General features: G+C 43.4%; 1 protein-coding gene across 8 annotated transcripts in view; it reads right to left on the bottom strand.

The window, feature by feature from the left end:
* Positions 1–19,304, bottom strand: part of akap9 (A kinase (PRKA) anchor protein 9) — a 110,745-nt gene that overhangs the window by 23,089 nt on the left and 68,352 nt on the right. For 5 of the 8 annotated variants that reach the window (XM_036555448.1, XM_036555449.1, XM_036555453.1 and 2 more), the window contains 17 exons: positions 18,572–18,734; positions 16,240–16,452; positions 15,636–15,674; positions 14,351–14,583; positions 14,055–14,174; positions 13,322–13,498; positions 13,000–13,104; positions 12,373–12,525; positions 12,082–12,168; positions 6,820–7,803; positions 6,376–6,564; positions 6,079–6,123; positions 5,215–5,820; positions 5,081–5,141; positions 1,422–1,543; positions 845–1,036; positions 208–390 (listed from right to left, as the gene is read on the bottom strand). In XM_036555448.1, coding sequence (XP_036411341.1) covers positions 208–390; positions 845–1,036; positions 1,422–1,543; positions 5,081–5,141; positions 5,215–5,820; positions 6,079–6,123; positions 6,376–6,564; positions 6,820–7,803; positions 12,082–12,168; positions 12,373–12,525; positions 13,000–13,104; positions 13,322–13,498; positions 14,055–14,174; positions 14,351–14,583; positions 15,636–15,674; positions 16,240–16,452; positions 18,572–18,734 — 3,672 coding nt within the window. The remainder of the gene's footprint in view (positions 1–207; positions 391–844; positions 1,037–1,421; positions 1,544–5,080; positions 5,142–5,214; positions 5,821–6,078; positions 6,124–6,375; positions 6,565–6,819; positions 7,804–12,081; positions 12,169–12,372; positions 12,526–12,999; positions 13,105–13,321; positions 13,499–14,054; positions 14,175–14,350; positions 14,584–15,635; positions 15,675–16,239; positions 16,453–18,571; positions 18,735–19,304) is intronic. The other 3 variants (XM_036555450.1, XM_036555454.1, XM_036555451.1) reach the window with 3 other exon arrangements.

Raw genomic sequence — 19,304 nt, 5'->3', positions numbered from 1 at the left:
TGTTGTAACTGGGTGTGCTGAATGCGCAGTGAGGAGAGTGCTGTAACACTGGGTGTGCTGAACAGTGAGGAGAGTGCTGCAACTCTGGCTGTGCTGAACACGCAGTGAGGAGAGTGCTGTAACTCTGGCTGCGCTGAGCGTGCAATTGACGAGAGTGCTGTAACTCTGGCTGTGCTAAACAGTGAGGACAGTGCTGTAATGCTGCACCTGTTCGGCGAGTATATGTTCCACTTGGTTGAGATGAACGACTGCGTCGCTGGTGTCCAGAAGCTCTAGGTGTGAATACAGGGAACTTTTCAACACGCTGCGGTCCTTCACAAACACCTGCTGCACTGCCTTCAGGAGCTCAGCCCGCCAGTCAACACCTTCCTCTGCTGAGCCGCCCAGGACCTGTGGTGATCACATGACCATGCTCAAAACCTATGGAATCATGCACAACATCAATATAGCAAGTAGGTAAAGACAAGCAAAATTAACTAGCTGACAGTACATGTAGGGCCATCATAAATTACTAATAAAAATGATTTTCTTTTGATCACTGGAGATTTAGGAAAATGACTTCAGTAGGTATGTGTAGGGGATTTATGAGCCATGGTTACTCCTGGTGGTGTGTAGGGGATTGATAAGCTGTGGTGAATGCGGGGAGTGTATAGATGATTGAAGAGTTGTGGTTAGTCCTGGCACTATATAGGCAATTGATGAGCTGTGGTTACTGATGGCAGTGTGTAGGAGATTGATCAGCTGTGCTTAGTGCTGGTGGTGTGTAGGGGATTGATGAGCTCTGGTGAATGGGGGGAGTGTGTAGGGGATTGATCAGGTGTGATTTGTGCTGAGGATGGTGTACCGGTGTCTCTCTGAGGACCTGCATTTTGGAGATGAGGGCTTTCAGGGATTCCACAGAGGCCAGCAGGGCAGCCCTCTCCTTCGCCCAGCCCTGGGACTGCAGCTGGGGGCATGCTTCCTCCCCCTCCCCTGCTGGCATCTCCGACAAGCACAGCACCTGCATCCCCTCCTGGTGAACTTCTCTCAACAAGCTCTGCATGCGCACATGCACGCACATGCGCACACATGCACGCGCGCGCACACGCACACACACAAATTAATATTAATAATACTGAACTGAATGCTCTTAGTATTGATTTGTCACCTTGCCTTCACCTGTTCCTGACCTTTCTTTACAGCATGCCATTCAGAGAACACTTAGTGTTTTGTCATTATAACGCAATATCATTCTGTCTTCAAGAACACACTACAAGAAACTGAACACACTAAGCAAGACAAATCAGCTTAAACCATCTGTACAACAACCTACCCAAATAGTTTTATTGTAACAAAAGATTTGAGCATAAATAGTGCTACTGGAAAAAAAAGTGTAAAAGGTAAGCGTGGTCACCAATACATGAAGGCGTTCACTGTCACACCTTAATTCTTTCAGGAAGTACATCAGTCTCATTGTCCCTCCTCGCTCCTTCAGGGGTGGTCCTGAACTCGTGCATGGCTGGGAGGTCACAGCCTACGCGCTGGCTCCAGTCTGAGCTGCTGTCTAAGGGGCAGGCACAAAGTTCTCATCACTCTTCAATCAGAGCGTGTAACTATGGCAGTGAGTAAAATGGAAAATTAACCTGACAAACCACTGTGATGTCACAGAAAGTAACTGAGGCAGTCATAACTCAGAAGATTAATCTAAATAATCCAAACTGTAATGTCATAGTGTGTAAATATTACAGTGAGTACAGGAATATTACATTACATTATTTTCATTTAGCTGACAATCTTATCCAGAGAAACCTACAAAAGTTAGTTTTTTTTACACGTTACCCATTTATACAGCTGAATATTTAGCATTTAACATTTAAAATTAGCTATTAAACTGGAAAGGAAAGTCTGGAACAAACTTTAAGCAGGCTTGAAAAAGCCTAGCACAGTAGTAGTTTCTAGTTATGATCTTTGCTCAAGAGGTGGTCTGTATCCTATTTGGGCCTATTTGTAATGACAGCTGCACGTGATAGAATGTTCAGATTCTGAGCATTCAGTCCATGTTAGTGAATGGGAATGTAAAATCTTTATTAAAATATTTAAGGTATTGATATAGAAGCACAAGCACAACAATCGCATACTATATTTTCATAAGTGTAGCTTTGAAGCTATAGGTGGAGTTTTATACAGAAAATAAGAATCAGAGGGAATAAGAAGAAATAAAAGAACAGTAAAATGGAGGACAGCAGCTGACTTATTTAAAAATAAATCATTTTGAGAATAAATGTAGAGATAAATGAATAGAAAAAGTAAATGTTCAATTACTTCTCCATTTCCACATTTATTTATGTCTGTATTTCTGTGTCCAACATATTAATATCTTGTGCCATTCTAACATGATTCTAATGTAGCATTGGTCCGATGCCGCCTCGGTGCGCCAGACATAAGCAAGCAAATTCCCCTCAACTACTCGTGGTATCCTTGTCCAGTCCCACTGATTTTGATGCCATGGTGTCAGTTCCTTCTGTCCGTGCCAATCACCAGTAGCTGGTTACTACAAACATTAGGCACCAGCTATTTAGCTAGCTAATTACTGTAACTAAAATGCCATTATTTTGCACAGGGGCAACTCAGATGTCACAATAACACAATAACACAACATTCTGAGAGCTGAACCCACAGAATCCCATGTAAGAAACCAAGATGGTGTTTAGTTGTTTTTAATGCAAAGTCAAATATTTATTGAGTTAACTTTTACTTTAATAATCCAATGACAGATTTAACATACTTGTGAGAGGGAGGATTACTGTAGAATGTCCATGCATGTTCTACTTCTCTTGTATTGAAAACAGTAAAATTCCAACAATTCCCCGTCAGCTCTCCTACGACAGGTGAACTGGTCTCAGTAAAATAGTGATATAATAACATAGCTGATATTTGTGATTATGCAGTTCGTTTATTAGTTACTGGCTAAATGATTCTTTTAGTACGGGCAATACATAAGTAAACATCACAGTTGTTTGTGACTATGCAACTCCTCTACCTTGCAAGCTAGAGGTGTCATTATGTAGTTGCAAGCTAGCTAAAATTACGGCATGCTGGTTGATGAGCTAATACTCACAGTTTTACCTGACATGAAGGACTTCTCCGCTACTTATGTATTAACTTACAAACACACCACTTGACAGGCATAAAACATTACCCAGAAATGTTAGCAAACAGGCTAAGCTGACTTTAGCTAGGTGTGGTATTTAATACTGACACTAGAGCTTGCTAATGCCTGTTTTGCTACTGCGTTTGACTGATGATCAGTTTGAGTCCCTCTGTCTGCAACAGAGCTTCTCAGTAGCATACCTGCCAAAAATTATAAATTAAAATCTCTCTAGTAAACATGAATGAGAGATATATAGCCAGCTTTTATCATTTTTCTAGCATTACTGCTGTATTAATTTAGCTGTTGTTATTTTACAAGGCTGACAAAAGGAAATTTTGTAGGAATCAATTGCTGGTTTCAGAGCCAGATGGGACAGCCACAAAAACCATTGTAACCTATGTAAGTCGTTCTGGACAAGAGTGTCTGCCAAAATGCCAGTAATGTAATGTAATGCAATGTAATGCAGCAGTAGAGACTGCAGACTTAATCAAGTCCGCCTTAACTGTCTCACAGAGGATTAACCTGAGATAGCTCTGTGATATCATAGGGTGTAACTAATGCCGGGTTCAGACTACACGATTTTTTTGTTTTTCACGACGGTCACCATGTCAGACTAGGCATTCATAATGCCATGAAATTGTGCCTCGTCTTGGTCGGGAGACTGGCAACACTACAAGTGTGACTCCGAACAACCATCGTTCATGGCCTTGTGTGTCATCAGGGAGGCGGGGCAAGAAAGTGTCAATCATGGCAACAGAAGCGCTATGTGTGTTGTTGCTGCAGAGTTCACATATTAACGTTACACCGGAGAATTTGCCATCAGCTCCTAAGTCACAGATACAGAATGTGCCTCGTTGTCTCTAGTACACGATTTCTACAACTAGTGTAAATGTAGTTGTAAGTTTAACACATATGATAATAATAATAATACTGATTACTGTTATTGCTGTAACTCCATGCAACCGACAGTTACTGTAATACTTTATGTGTAACCACAATTAGAATAATATTACCGACACTTAACAATAACATACTGTTATTATTACTAATTTCCATGTTTGCAGAGAGCACTCTGTCATCCTATTGGTCAACTTTGGAACACGTCGTGGGAGATTCTGACATGCTAGACTATTTGTCGGGGTGTCGTGGGGTGTCCCAGACGCCACATCACTGTTCATCGATTATGTCACATTACAACACCCGTTCGTAGTTCGGCGTCGTTCCCGATGTTCACATTTGGGCCCGATGCTGGAAATTTGTCAGCTACGACAAAATCATGTCAAAATCGGGCTGAAATCGTGTAGTCTGAACCCGGCATAAGGTAGCAAGAACACAGAGGACACAGACACATATGAAGCTGCAAGCTATGAGAGGTAGCCTTCTCCAAGAAGTCATTACAAATGATAAAATTGATACAATAAATGATGAACTAAAACTCTCCATACTTGTCATTTTCTGCATTTAGTCAGTTGCACTTGCTTTCCGACAAGACAGCTGCTAGGTAAATGGCTAAGCTAGCTAGGTAAAGGACTAGCAATAATTATACTAAAAGTATGAGAAAGGCCACCTAGCTACCGATTTACCTACATTTAGAATGTATGGTTCACTGCTGGAACACAGACAGCCTGCTATATAGCTGTACCCTCTTGGGACAGTGGAATGTACATGTACAGCCGTACTCATCAAAAGCTAAACATGTCAGAGTGTAACTACACCAATGACAACACAGAGGATTAATCTTAGGGAGAACTGTGATATCATAATATTTTACTATGTATAATACATAACTAGGACCTAAAGGATTAACCTCAGAGAGCATTGTGATGGGACAGTGTGGAACTATGGAATGGAATAAATTAATGATAAGTGATAAACTGTGATAATTAGCAAAACCTGGAAAGTCAAAATTAAAGCATACTACTAACAGAGACACTGTTAGATAGCTCTTACCACTTGTGTAGCCATCTTTGAACTGAAGAGTTGCGGGCTGTTCCAGTCGGGTAGGGATAGCCTTGAAGAGAGAAAGATCAGTGAATTGTGGGTCTGGAGGCTTTTAAAAAAAGTGCAGTTGTTCCCTGACTCACCTCAGAGGTGTAGAGTTTGTCAATGACTGCCTTTAGGGTGGCACACTCATCCTGCAGTGTCTGTACATCCTTCCTCAGGGCCTCACTCTCTGAGATGTGTCTGGTCTCCATGTCCATGATCTCAGCAGCATGCAGATCCTGCATCTGCCCAATCTTCTCCCTGTACTCCACAATCACCTCCATGACCTCCTCCGAAGTGTGGCCATGGGGCTGCAGCAGGTTCACCTGCACTCCTGCATCAGCACAGACAGTGTGCTGGGCCTCGCGGTTCCTGTTCTGACCTGTGGGCCGCTCCGTCTGGGAGGTAGAGTCCTTCTTTGCCAGGGTGGGTTTCTCTTTGGTTGAAACACCTCTTGCCTTCTCAGCATTGTCTTGCTTCTCCCCCAGATGCTTTCCCCCTTTCTTTCTCATGAGCAGAGAGAGCTCTTCTTCTGACTTTGCCAAGGCTTTCCTCACCTGCTGCAACTCCTCCAGCAGCTTGCCACTGTGCTCCTGGCAGCTGCTGAGCTCCTCTTTTGTGGCAGCAGCTTCCTCCCTGACTTTCTGCAGGTCCTGCAGAATCTCTGAGACAGACGTGGGGTCCTCTTTGCCAGCCTGCTGTGACCCCTAAACGTGGCGGTCCAGAAAATGCTTGATCTTAATAATTTTACATATAAAAAGATTGAGAGTGAAAATAATAGGAAAATTTATAACTATAACATTTTAATCACTGTTTGACAGTAACTATGATACTACTTCAGATAAGTACTAGGAGGTCTTTTGAATATCTATGTTTTTGTGAACAACAGGACAAGAAGATATATTACATATACAGAAGATACACATTGTCTATGTTCTCCTATTTAACTCCCAGTTAGCTCTTACCTGCTGGAGATTTTCCTTAAGATGCACAATAGTCCTCTCTCTCTCCTAAAGGAGGAGTAACATTCTGCAGTAAATGTTCACGGTACAGTTTCCAGTGTCATTTTGGTTGATATTGGGGAGCATACAAAATCTCCCTTATAATGACCACTTATTATGTTGTTATACTTACTTTTCATAATTTTAACATATACTAAAAACAATCACCTATTCTTGTTTTAGTTATAAGCAAACCATTAGGCTGCCCTCCAGTGGGACAGTCTGGACACTGAATAAGTCACTCATAGGCTCTAAGTGTACCTGAAGCTTGTCCTGTAGCTGGGCTAAGGACACGTCTCTGACCTCGAGCTCCTCCTGCAGCTTGGCACTGCGGTCCCGGTAGCTGTTGAGCTCCTCTTTTGTGGCGGCAGCTTCCTCTCGGACTTGCTGCAGATCCCGAAGAATCTCTGAGACACCTGCAGGATCCTTCTCACCAACCCGCACTAATGCCTGGGGAAGTGGGAGGGGGGAAAAGCACTTGCTAGTGTACAGTATTAGAAAAACAAGCTGCCCGACACTTGGCCATCACTTATAACTTATAAAAATCGACGTTCCTACCTAAATTACAGTCCATTGGTGAAATGATTAACAATAATTTTCTTTTTTCAAAATATACTGATTTCCAGAAAAAAAGCTATTTTTTTATAACACCATGAGGAAATGACTGAATGCACAGTACTAAGGATTAGTAGGTCATGCACATACTTCCATAGACAGCGTCGGTCTCTGGATCTTGGGCATGGTGGTCATCTGGTTGAGGAGATTCATAAGCACAGCAAGTCTCTTCTCGTACTCAAGCACCTCTTTCTCAGAGCGCGACAGCAGCTGCTTTTGCAGCTCCTGGTCCTTCTGCATGTCACTCAAACTCACCTCCAGCTCTCTCAGCTTCTCTGTTAAAAGTACCACTTTTGTCACTGAGTTTTTCACTCCTTTGACCCCCGGGCAGGAAATGGTACCTTCCACCGTTACACTGGCATCCCTCTGCTGCTCTTTGGTTTGGCCCTTAGCCTCAGAGTACTGCTGCACTGCCCCCAGCTGAGCCTGGCTGACCAGCACAGCTGCCACCTCCTCTCTGAGTCTGTCTTCCAGCTCAGAGATCTTACACTGCAGGGTCATCGCCTCTGCCTGAGCCTCCTCCGCACTCCTCCTGCAGGATCTCAGATCTGAGTCTCTCTCCTCCACGCAGGCCTCCAGATGCTCCAGGCGTGCGCTCAGCTCAGCCACCCTGGAGCTTGCACTCTGCTCCAGGGCCTGCATCTGTGCTTGCATGACCGTGCAGGCTGCTGTCTTCTCCAGCAGGGCCTCCTCCAGCCCCATCCACTTCTCCCTGCCAGCCAGGGCATCTGATGCCTCCTTCTGTAAACGCTTGTATTTCTCCTCCAAGCAGCAGTGATGAGCCCTCAGGGTATTCAGCTCGTGGGTGGCCTGGTCCATCTTCTGCTTCACCTCATGAAACTCCCCCTTGGAGAGTTGGACCTCCTGCCTTGCCTCAGGATCTGCGGAGTCATGGGGATCCTCGCTGGAGGCCTTGTACTCAATCTTTGCAAGCTCCTGCTGTAGCTTTTCAATGACATCGTTGAGCTGGTCAATCTCCTCCTCGCTATTCTTCTTCAACCGCTCCTGTTCGCTCTTCATGCACTCCATGTGGTACTCCAGCTCTCTCAGCATCTCACTCTTTTCCTCTATGACCTGAAATATACACCAGCATGGATCAAGTGAATACCAAATGTGTCACTGTGTTCCTGTGGCTTGTATCAATTGCACACAGTAAAACAATGGGCAGTCATTTTAGTGATGCTCCACCATACTTACTCTTTCTAAAACAAAACACACCATTTTTACTTCCCAAAATATATACAGTGCCTTGAAAAAGTATTCAGCCCCCAACCCTTTTTTGTGATTTCTACAACTTGAGATTTTGACTAATTAGATTTTTAAAAAATTTGTGAATCAGTCTAACTCAACAGAGCAGCCCAAAAATGAAATAAAATTATTAAAAATTTTTAAAAATCAAGAACTGCAATGTCAACTATAAGAATTTATACAGCTATTACAGCCATCAGTCTTCTTAGATAAGTCTTTTTTTATTATAATTTTGCACAATGTGATGGACCAATATTAGCCCATTCCTGCTGTACCCCAGGTTAGTTGGGGAGCAGCAGCTGACAGCAATTTTGAGGTCTTTCCACAGATGTTTGATGGGGTTAAGGTCAGGACTCTGACTGGACCATTCAAGGACATCAATTTTCTTCATTTTAAGCCAATCCAGTGTTGCTCTGGCAATGTGCTTGGGGTCACTGTCCTGCTTAAACACAATTTTAGGGGGGCGGCCTGCCCTTGCTAGTTTGGCTGTAGTTCCATGTTTCTTCCACATTTGTATGATGGACTGCACTGAGCTCCAAGGTATGTTCTGTGCCTTTGTAATGTTCTTGTATCCAACCCAAATTTGTGCTTCTCCACAGTTATAGCCCTCAAATGTTCTGAATGCTCTTTTCTCTTTGTTTTGGCTTGTTCAATGGAAAATGCAACTATGTTGTTTGACCTTATAGAGAGAGAAGGTATTTATGCTCATGAAGTAATTCAGAACAGGTGATCCACTAATTTTCTACACAGGTGGAGACCATCAACAAATTGGATGAGTTTAAGACAATATCTTGCACCTGCGCTACAAATAGTGCCCGACTGATAAATCGGCGTGCTGATATTATTGGCCGATATGAGCTAATTGCAGATAAATCCATAACAGCGTTTATAACGGCCGGTAAATGACAATTAAAAAAGAAACAGAGATGGAAGAGGGATCCTTCAACCTTACGAGAGTTGTCGTTGCGTAGTTTGTCCACCAGAGGACACACTGCTACTCCACTGTTGGCAACACACGTGTTTAGAACGCCACAAATCACAACAATCAGCTGACCCAAGTGTGGCAGAGCTGAAGTGAGTAGCGGGTAGCAGGGAGCCGAGCTGTTGCAGCAGGTACGTCACTCCCTGAGATCTGGTTAATTAGCGTTGTTGCTGAGAGGCTAGGGGCAATTTGCCTTTAGCTCAACTGGCAACAAGGGGTTGGCAGTGAGCAGTGAGAACCTAGGTTCGAAACTCGCTCTCTCACTGACCCACGTAACATCTAGTTAAATACACAACACAGGCTACACAAGCAGACTCGAGTAGAGTAGCCCATAACGGAGATCATCTGTATTCATGGTAAGCTGATAACTATCACGTGAAATACATTACTTAAATGATACGAAATATCCACCATCATTTTTCATCTTAGCCTAAATAAACCTGACAACATTCATGTCAGCCATGCCTGGTTTTGCTGCAGTAACGTGAAAGCCGGTACCGTCAGTCAAACATCAAAATTACGTTTAACATTACGGTGGTTCAGTGGTGTAGGCTAAGCTGTTAACAAACTTGGTTGTAGGTTTATTTATAAAACAGTGGCAGTTCTAGCGAGTAAACAAACAAAGGTCCTATCATTTCTCCCTCGTCACTTCTAAAAATTTTCTGGCAACATTGCTTACAGCAGCTTATAACGCTGTCCATTGCTAAATTAGGTTACCCACAAAGCTAGCTAATGCGATGTTTATCAGTGGAAGACCGCTAACATTAATAAGTGGTTAAACTATAACGTTTATCTTATTCTGCCTAAATGAAGCAATGGTAGGCTAAATATATCTGCGACTCGCATGTCTCTAGTTACAGTCAGTGCATTGGAAATTATTAAACCAGAGGGGACACGTAAAAAACGTGAGCTGAACGAGTATCTAACATGGCTTGGTAGCCAAACATGTAGTGTGAAATCCCAAAGTCGCAAGTTCTTGTTGCAGACAGTCATGTAATATTAAGCTTGTTTCAGACATGCACTGAAAGCCAGAACTTATCTAGCCATTAGCCGGAGGAGCTGTATGCGAGAACGCAAACGTCCGAATCAGTCAGACTGGATATGAGACGGACTTCGTTCTGCCAGCTCCCTAGCACAAAGTCCGTCTCATGTCGGAGTGAGGCCATGTGTTAATAGAGCAGGTAATTTGCTGGAGAGTTCACAGCGAGCGAGTGGGCATGTTGATGATGTGTCTATCATGCGACTGGCGCGAAACCGGAAGAATACAAACATCTGCTTCGTACTCTTTTCTGCTTGCCTGTATATTTCTTTCCACTCTTTCGTTGATATTACGGATACGTCCAAATACATGCTATTGAGTCCAACGATCGTTAAAGAGGTAGCTATAGCTATACTGCCAAAACTTGTCTCTTACGATGATTAATAACATTGGTTAGTAGTTTATTATCTGGTTAGTAGCTAGCTATGCTGTAGCTAATAGTGAGATAGGTGAATTAGTGACCTAACATTACATAACAACAAAAACTTACCTTCCTGTTATAACGAATGTATAATTAGTAGTGGTGTAACGGACCCCCCCCCCCTACAAATGTTGGAATAAACTTGCAAACATAAAACTATATCCAGAAGATTAACTTATTGTAAGACTGTGAGTGAGTGAACAAGTGAGCGGAAGTCGGAATCAGCCTTCGTCTTCGCAATGCTTCTGCTAAGTAAGGTTGCTACTTTTTGAAATGACGCTTGTATCTTTTTACTGAAACTCTGCATCGAGATTTAAGGAATTATTACTCTAAAAAGTAACATATTGTGGTTAAACTTTGCACCGAACCGTGGGGGGAAAAGAGTACGAAGCAGATGTTTGTATTCTTCCGGTTTCGCGCTAGTCGCATGATATAAACGTCATCAACACGCCCACTCGTTCGCTCTGAACTCTCCGGCAAATTACCTGCTCTATTCACACATGGGCTCACCCCAACATGAGACAAAGGCTGTTTATCAATCCCAAGAACGCAAGAACATACTTGTGTTCTTGAGAAGAACGTTCTTGCCAATTGTCCTTGACGAGAATGGTCTTGCAAGATCGCGAGGACGGAGAACGCATGTATCAGAGATTGAGATGCTATGTGTACTTTCTATTGCGCAATACCCTGGGCTCAGCTCATTTAAGCAGTGCTATGACAACACTGGCATTATCAGCGCAACATTTGATAAACTTTTGTTTTATTGTGTTTGTGTATTACATTTGCGTTTTGCCATAGTATAGGCTGCTACTTTGTTCATATAATAAAGTAAACTCATGTTTGTCATTTCACTCATGTGGTAGGATGACTACTAAAATGTTATTTAACACCACAAGTGTTGATTCCCCTGCCCTAAGCCAAACAGTTGTGTGAACTGCCTTTAAAATGAACAAAGTATCTTGCTAGCCAAGTGGTTGATTGACCAGGGGGTGGGGTTGGCTGTATAAAAACAACTTACATTAAGTTACTTAAGTATAGTTTTGAGGTACTTGTACTTGGCATGAGTATTTCCAATTTAGGGGACTTTGTACTTTTATTCCGCAACATTTCAAAGCATTACACATTATACATTAATCTATACATTACACTAATCTATAACAGCTGCGAACATTAGTTACTTTTAGTAAAGGGTTTTACATGCAAAACATGCAGGTAGTTCATACAAATGATGTATTTTTTTTTTAACTCTGAGTCAGCCAATCTAAAGATTCTAAAGAGGAAGCCATCACAGTAACTATAACTAAATAATAAAATATTTATGTGAAGATAACTGGTAGAAAGCTGTATGGAGACTAGCCTTATTCATAGTCATATAATCGATATGACATTTGAAAGGTGCAATCAACTACAAAGCTAAAAAGCTGTCCCTCAAGTTATATTTCTGTAACTCATGCTAACTTTACCTTTGAAGAAAATCTTACTTCAGTATATTTAAATTTTGGAATGTGAGACAAAAAATAGTGAAAACAGTATTGGGGGCTGAATATTTTTCAAGGTACTGTGTGTGTGTGTGTGTGTGTGTGTGTGTGTGTGTGGGCGGGCAAGTGTGTTAACATATCAGCAAGGCTGAGTTGTCTGCTACACACATTTATATGCGGTTACCTTGTTGTCGGGTGCCATTTCCATTTGTTGGATCTTAGAGAGCTGCTCATTTAGCAGTGCTATTTCCCTGTCCTTCTCCTCCATGACCTTAGGAAAGTTGGAGATTATAATATGTTGGTCCTCCACAGAAGCACCACCCATGTCATAATGGAACTATAACTGATGCAGCACAACAATCTTACTGAAACAGACATGGCTTTCCGTGCTATGCTTCAAACAGCATCTGGGAGATTAAGGCCAACCTGGCTGGGAATGCAACGTTTCAAAGGTGGTATTGGGGTGCTGGTGTACCTTCAGCAGGTCTCCCTTGTGCTCCAGGTCCTGCTCCTGAGTGCTCAGCGCCTTCCTCTGGATCTCCAGCTGCATGTGGAGCTGCTGTACGTCCTCACTCTTATTCTCCAGCTCCTCCCGGAACTGCTCTAGCTGCTCCTCCAGATTACTGATCTGAGGTGGACACACACACCAGCCTATCAGCAGGGGCATTTCTCTCTCAGTCACACACACACACACACACACACACAGTTGCACAGAAACTGTGATACACTGCGTTACAGCACCCCACTGAGAAGAATTCAAAAGCAGAATCTGATTACAGAAGGGACTTGCTTGTTCTAATTTATATGGGTTGGATGACTAAAGATATGACAAATGTAAAATGCACTGTACATTTTTCCTTACCTAAAGCATAATTCTTTTAAACTATAAGTCAAATAAAAATGGAAAGCATAAAATAGAAAACATTATGCTGTTTCACTTATAGTTCCCCCTGACTTAACCCATATAATGCATCAGATTCATCACTTGACGTAAACTTATTTGTTCCTTTATACTGTCTATGTGAGGATTACCTCTTCATTCTCAGCCTACACATTGTCAGAGAGCGCGTTTAAGTTATGTTGAACAGTGAGGATAAAGTACCTCTTTTTCTTTCCTGTCCAGTGCTTCCCTCTCTGTCTGTAACTGAGCCTCTAAGGTTGTATCGACTGAATCACCTGTGGGGGCCTGCAGCCTCCTCTCCTCCACCTGAAAAACACACATCAGGTGTCTGAACTGCCAAGCACCCCACTGTCACCTGAGCAGCCACACCACCAGCTAGATGCTGGGATGATAATTACAGCGTTGCCGACATGGAGCACAGACAAGCGGTTGAGAGATGCAGGCCCAGGTTCATTTACATGCACACGTGCACACACGTGCACACACCACCCCAGAGAACTTGCATGAGGCAGCGGAGGCTCACTTTGTGTAGCGACTCGGTGCTGATGAGCAGGGCCTGCTCCAGCTCCCGCACGCATGCCTCCAGTTTCTCAATCTCCTCATTACGCTCCTGCACGTCCCTCTGCAGCTGCTCAGAGCCCAGCAGTAGTTCGCTACACAAATCAGACTTCTCCTTCAGCTGGGCAGTGAGCTGTTCCACCTGGTGGAGAAAGGAGCACACTAAGGACATCTTGCGGGCAGTGAATTTACCTTTCACAGCTGTCTCTTGCTGTGACAGATTATATGTATTCAGAAGCAGTAGACACCTTTGGTCCATATTTCTGGGGAAATATATGAGCCAGAATTGTTTGCTGCATTATTACTGCCTCTTAAAGGGTTAAAGGGTGGTGCCAATAACAGTATAATACATACGTATCAAAACTGCACACAGAAAAGCCATGCCCTGTCTTCTCTACCCTGCTGTCTGACACCATACATGGAATAAATTTAAGATGATGGTCTCACAAAAGGACTGGGAAGCTGCATTTTATAGTCATCATCTTCAGTTCCAGTCCAGCTTGTTTGGGATTGTATTCTGGAACTCTACCCTGACATTGTTTGAGCTACACCAAACACCCCTCCCTCTGGAAAAAAAAGTCAAGAGACTCTACGCACTGAGTTAATCACATGATTGCTGCCTCTTTTGTGGGAGAACAATCACAGACCAAACTAGTTATATGGTCTCACAGCAAGAGTGGCGTTCCAAAGCACAATACCTCTCTGCTGTTTTGGTCAGCACTGAGCTGTTGCTTCTGGGGATTCTTCAGCTGCAGTTCTAATTTCGCAATCTCTTGCTGAAAGACATCTCTTTCGTGCTCCCGATCAACTGCCTGTTCCTGTTAGAGAGACAACATTTTACACACATTCACACTTACACATCTCACCATGAACAGCTGAGGACTTGAGTGCATCACTCTACGGGAACTTAAAGTATCAGAAAGCTCTGGCTGCCTGTCCTTGACCCTGATGGATGCATGTTAGGTCTGATGTGAGGGTGAACAGGTGATCTTACATCCAGGAACCTGCGGTTCTTCTCCAGCTGCTTCTCCAGGGCCTGGATCTGCTGCCTCAGGTCACTGCTCTCTGCCCGCTGGGCCTGCTCCAGCTCGATAACCCTGTTCACCTGCTCCTCTAGCTCCGCCTCCAGCTCCTTCACCTGTTTCAGGAGATCACTGTTTTCCTTCTCTGCCTGCCGCTGCACCTCCACCTTCTCCTTCATCAGCTTCTCCGTCTCCTCAAGGAGGTCTGCAAGGCATTGCAAGGTGATCACCACCTGTCTGTGGCGGCAGTGGGTCCAGTGACAACGTTGGTCTCACATTCAGGAAATGTTTTTAATTAAGTGAGGAGGACACTGAAAAAGTGCAGTTGTTGGCTGTTCAAACACAAAATGGCAAAAGCCAATGTGCTCTTGTTTTGGCTACTTTTTAGTCATAAGGTGGACAAGGTGGAGAATGAGAGCACAGCAGTGGCACGGTGGAGTGGACTGCCCTCCATCAGCTGTGGCCAGCCACGCCTACTTTACCTTTTATAGGAGTTTCAAAGGCTACAGTTTAACAGACTGCATATTTAAATAATTGAGATATTTAAAACTGTAGAACAATAATGACGAAATATGAATATAAGAAAAAACTTTCTAGAGATAACTTTTCCAGATGTAACGTTTTGCCTTGTTGTTTGCTTATGAGGTTTGGAAACTCTGGGAAGGAAACAGCCACAACAGCACTTCCTTTTGACATTCCAAGATTGGAGACGATTCCAGCCCCACCGTCAGTGCCCCATATTCACAGTCACCATACCACCACAGAGTGTTACTCAGCCAGGAGATCAATACCCACTGAAACATTAGTGAAACGAGGGGTAAGAAAGGGCGGACAATGACGACAAAACCGGGCAGGCCAGCACATGGTCTCTATGCCCCAAACGCATGTCAGGCGGGGGGGGGGGCCGTCTAATTGAGCAATCGTCTTACTGAAGAGTCAGGTCACTCTCAGAGCCATGGTAAAACACTGTGAGGAGAGACATTCTTTCTGCCAGTACAGATGATTGCCAATTAGGACATCCCGATGTTCAACATTCAATATGTTTTAATCATGCTGAAAATTAAATCCACATAAACCCATAAAGTGGCAAGTACTGTGACATGTACACATGGATCAAATTAAAAGCCAAAGCAGAATTAGTGAGTGAGTGAGCCCATGGAAAGCAAGCTCCAAGCTTTGAACAGTGCTGGACTGTCTGCCACTTGATTAGAGACAGTAAATACAGAAATAAACTAGCCATGCTTAAAGTGAACACACCTGCTTCAGGTGCTGCATCAATTGCAGCTTCAACTAGGCCTAGGAGAATAGGAGAGTGAAAAAGCAGAGTGATTTAACATGCTCTCTTTACAAAATGCTTTGAAGGAAGCAAGAAGTAAGGACATGGTCTTGCACTGTGTGAAGCATCTGTTAAGTGCCTCTGCAAAGGAAGATGAGAAGGGGTTAAGCTTTCCTAAATTAATCTCTCCATTCAACACCTTCAATCCCCTGGATACTCACCATGTAATATGTGGGAAGTAGGGTGTGGTTTTCTGGGTGAGAAACCTCCCTGATATGCGAAACTGACCACAGTGAGTCCATTTACATTGGGAAAGTTTTTTCTGCGTACTGTGAAATACTAATGTTTAATGGTGAACACAATCATTAGGAGCATCAATGACTGACAGGAGTCACAATTAGATCTGCAGTCAAATTTTGATCTTGGCCATACAGAGAAGGGTTTCATCAATGACAGGAACTGACCTTATGAATGCAAAAATAAAATCTGAGCGTGTTTTATTGTCCTTCCTGTGACCATTGGCAGTGAAGCTTGGGATTTCTTCATAATTTTCTGTTTAGAGAGTGGGAATGCTTGGATACATACGCAGCTCACGGGACCCTGCAGTGTCCTTCATGGCGACCTGTTGCCGTGCCAGCAGCTCTCTCTCCTGCTGCATCTGCTGCCTCTCCTGGTCCAGCTCCTGAAGCCGGCTGCCTGTCACCTGAAGCTCCTGCTCCAGCTGCAGCTGCAGGTCCTGCTTCTCCCGCAGCTGCTCCTCTAGGGCTGCCCTCTCCTCAGTGTAGCCATCAATCACACCTACAGGACACACACACACGCAAACACACACATGCATCTTAGACTGAATAATATATTATAGAATATTATCACAACTCAAAAAGACTAAATATGTCTGATTACTCTGCCAACTACTGCACAACCTTCTCTGCTGAGGACACAATACTACAATCAAGTGCTTCACAATCCTCCTCAACAAACAACGTATGGGAGTGCAGTTTCATTTCACCTCACAAACAATGGCTCTGTCTACATTCACATTCTACAGTCACATTTAATATGACTTAGCAATGCATTATGGCGCTCAATAACCTTTACCTACACTATGAGTAGGTTATAAAAGAGCAGTGTACTGTGAACCTGTGAGGCAATAAAGAATATGACCTTTCACCCCCTCCTCTGTGCCATGAATATCAGCAGATGAGTTGCCTTTGGAGTCAGTCCTCCAGTGGCCAAAGAATGGTCTCCAATAAAGCCTATGATGCAAACAGTCAGACCACAGTGGTCTCACAGACACTTGTGCTTCGCTATCAGGCCACAGGCTTGTGTTTGTGCTGTGCTGACAACACTGAGCCTGCTGGGGGTGTGGCTGCCACTCAAGCCAGTCATTTAACAGATGAAATGATGCAGAGTGGGGAACAAGCCACACACTGATGACAGACACAGTCTAGCTCATACACCATATTAGCAAAGGCCAGGCCTGGACTAGCTGCTGCTGCCCGTGGGAGCAGAGAACCACTTACTTAGCCCGGAACATTGAATAAATCTTAACAGTGATGATTTAAAGAAAAACTTTAAAGTAACTGCTCAAATAGAATTACGAAAGATTACAGAAAATACAGGGGTATGGACAGATACCCTAAAAAATGTGATATAAATGTGCAAACTAGAGCGTGACAACAGCTATGCACATCCCTTCCCTAAAGCCCAATCCATGACGGCAGTCAGACCCAGCAGGTATATGAAGAATAACAAGGTGTACAGAAGGAGGACACAGCCTGCAGCAGATGGGAACCACAGTACTCAGCACAGGCGAGAACCTGATGCAGCTTGAGGGTGGACAACTACTGAAAACACAATCACTGCTGGGGCACAATAGCAGCCACTCAGACAGCTGCAGGTTGATGCAGCACTCTGTGTTACACCCGTATCATGGCAGTGATACATTCAGCGCAGTGCTGAGAATGGCACACCATGTTCAGCTCTACCGGGCCTGAGCGCACAGGAGAAACCTGCCGTTAATCTCCATCTGTAAGAGAGAGAATTCTAAACCTCCTTTATGCAGGTGTGCACTCCAAAAATATGGCTGTTTTACTCTGACATTGCTGGAAGTGCGGCTCAAATGGGAGCATACTGTACAACCGGTATGTGTGAATACAGCATTATCACAGAGCTTTCAACAGTAAGGAGAAAAATACAAGTTACACCGCAAGTTCTGCATCAGACATTTTCTTTAACTGCTTTATATTTAAAACAAAATATTGTCTTACTTTGCTATGTAAATATTGTCCTATTATTTGCTTTACTCTCATATTCTGAACAAAACTGACTCATACTCACAGTGAATATACTTGTAAGAGCATGTCATCGTCTACATCATCTGGCATTACAAGTATGCCAAAGACTTCAGCTTCTCAAGTGAAATAAACTCTTTTCTGGAGAAGGAATATTATTCATGAAGTGTACCTCAGCACAGATTGGCTAGCCACACGTAACCTGCATTCTTTGTGGAGAACAAACAAAAATGTTGAGATATGAAATGTTCTGATGCTGATGGTTATCAGTCACACATACATCAAAGCCATTCTTTTGCCTGAGTTGCTACCAAATGGAATCATTCAAATGGAACCATAACATCTGCAGTGATGACACCAAATGACATTGTCTCTTTGGTACTAATAAGGACTTGAGTTTCTGAAGATAGCTGGCAGATATGACTGAGCATTTCAGGGCCATTTACGCAAGCCAGTCCTGGTGCTAACACTCTCTGGCCAGCTGTCCCTGAGAGAGCTGTGACATTGTGACATCATGTGTGCACAGCACGTGCATTCACACCAAGGGCTGATAGCCACTTCTTAGTAGGCAGAGCACACCCTCCTCAGACAGTGCTGGGGGACAGAGCAGAGATTGTTACACTAACCTTCGGCTCTGTGGAGCTCCAGCGCTAGCTTCTCACGCGCTCTGGCCTCCTCGGCAAGCCTGTCCTGCAGTTCCTCCTGTCTGTGCAGCAGTTCAGTGATCTCCTCGTTATGCCGGAAGGACTCCCGCATCAGCTCCGTCTGCGTGACCCTGGCATGCTCCAACTGTGGGATGGGCAGAGGGAGGCTGAGGACACTCACTCAAAGCCGCCCCGCTTTCTGAGTGTCCCCTCAAGCCACATCATGCCAGACTATTTGGTTTCCATGGTATGGCGGTGGTGATGGAAACCTTTTGATGGCACAGTGATTGCTGTTCTGTTGACAGCTTGCAAAAATTCACCTCTTAATTAGAAACATGTTTAATATTATTTTGGTTTTGTTTATTATTTTTGATTTTGGAACAAGACGTGGCTGTTTTCATATATACAACACAAATGATTTTATCTTCTTTAACATACTGCACTCTTGTGGATAGACATTCAATTCCCAAAAAAACCCCAAGAAACTAAATCACACTACAGTTATCAAAAACTTTTATCCTGACATAGAACCAAAGTAATGCACAATTTACCTAACTCTGATTGTCCAGTACATGAAACTGAATATAATTTGTGATATTTTTACTTAAAGGTTAGTTAAACAAGTTTTATCATGTAATTAGAAATATGTTTATTATTTTGTTTTACACAACAATGTGTGGTTCTGTTAGTATTATTTTTAATATTATTAATATTA

This window comes from Megalops cyprinoides, chromosome 21 (assembly GCF_013368585.1).
Source record: "Megalops cyprinoides isolate fMegCyp1 chromosome 21, fMegCyp1.pri, whole genome shotgun sequence".
NCBI lineage: Eukaryota > Metazoa > Chordata > Actinopteri > Elopiformes > Megalopidae > Megalops > Megalops cyprinoides.
This window is presented reverse-complemented; position numbering and strand designations above follow the sequence as displayed.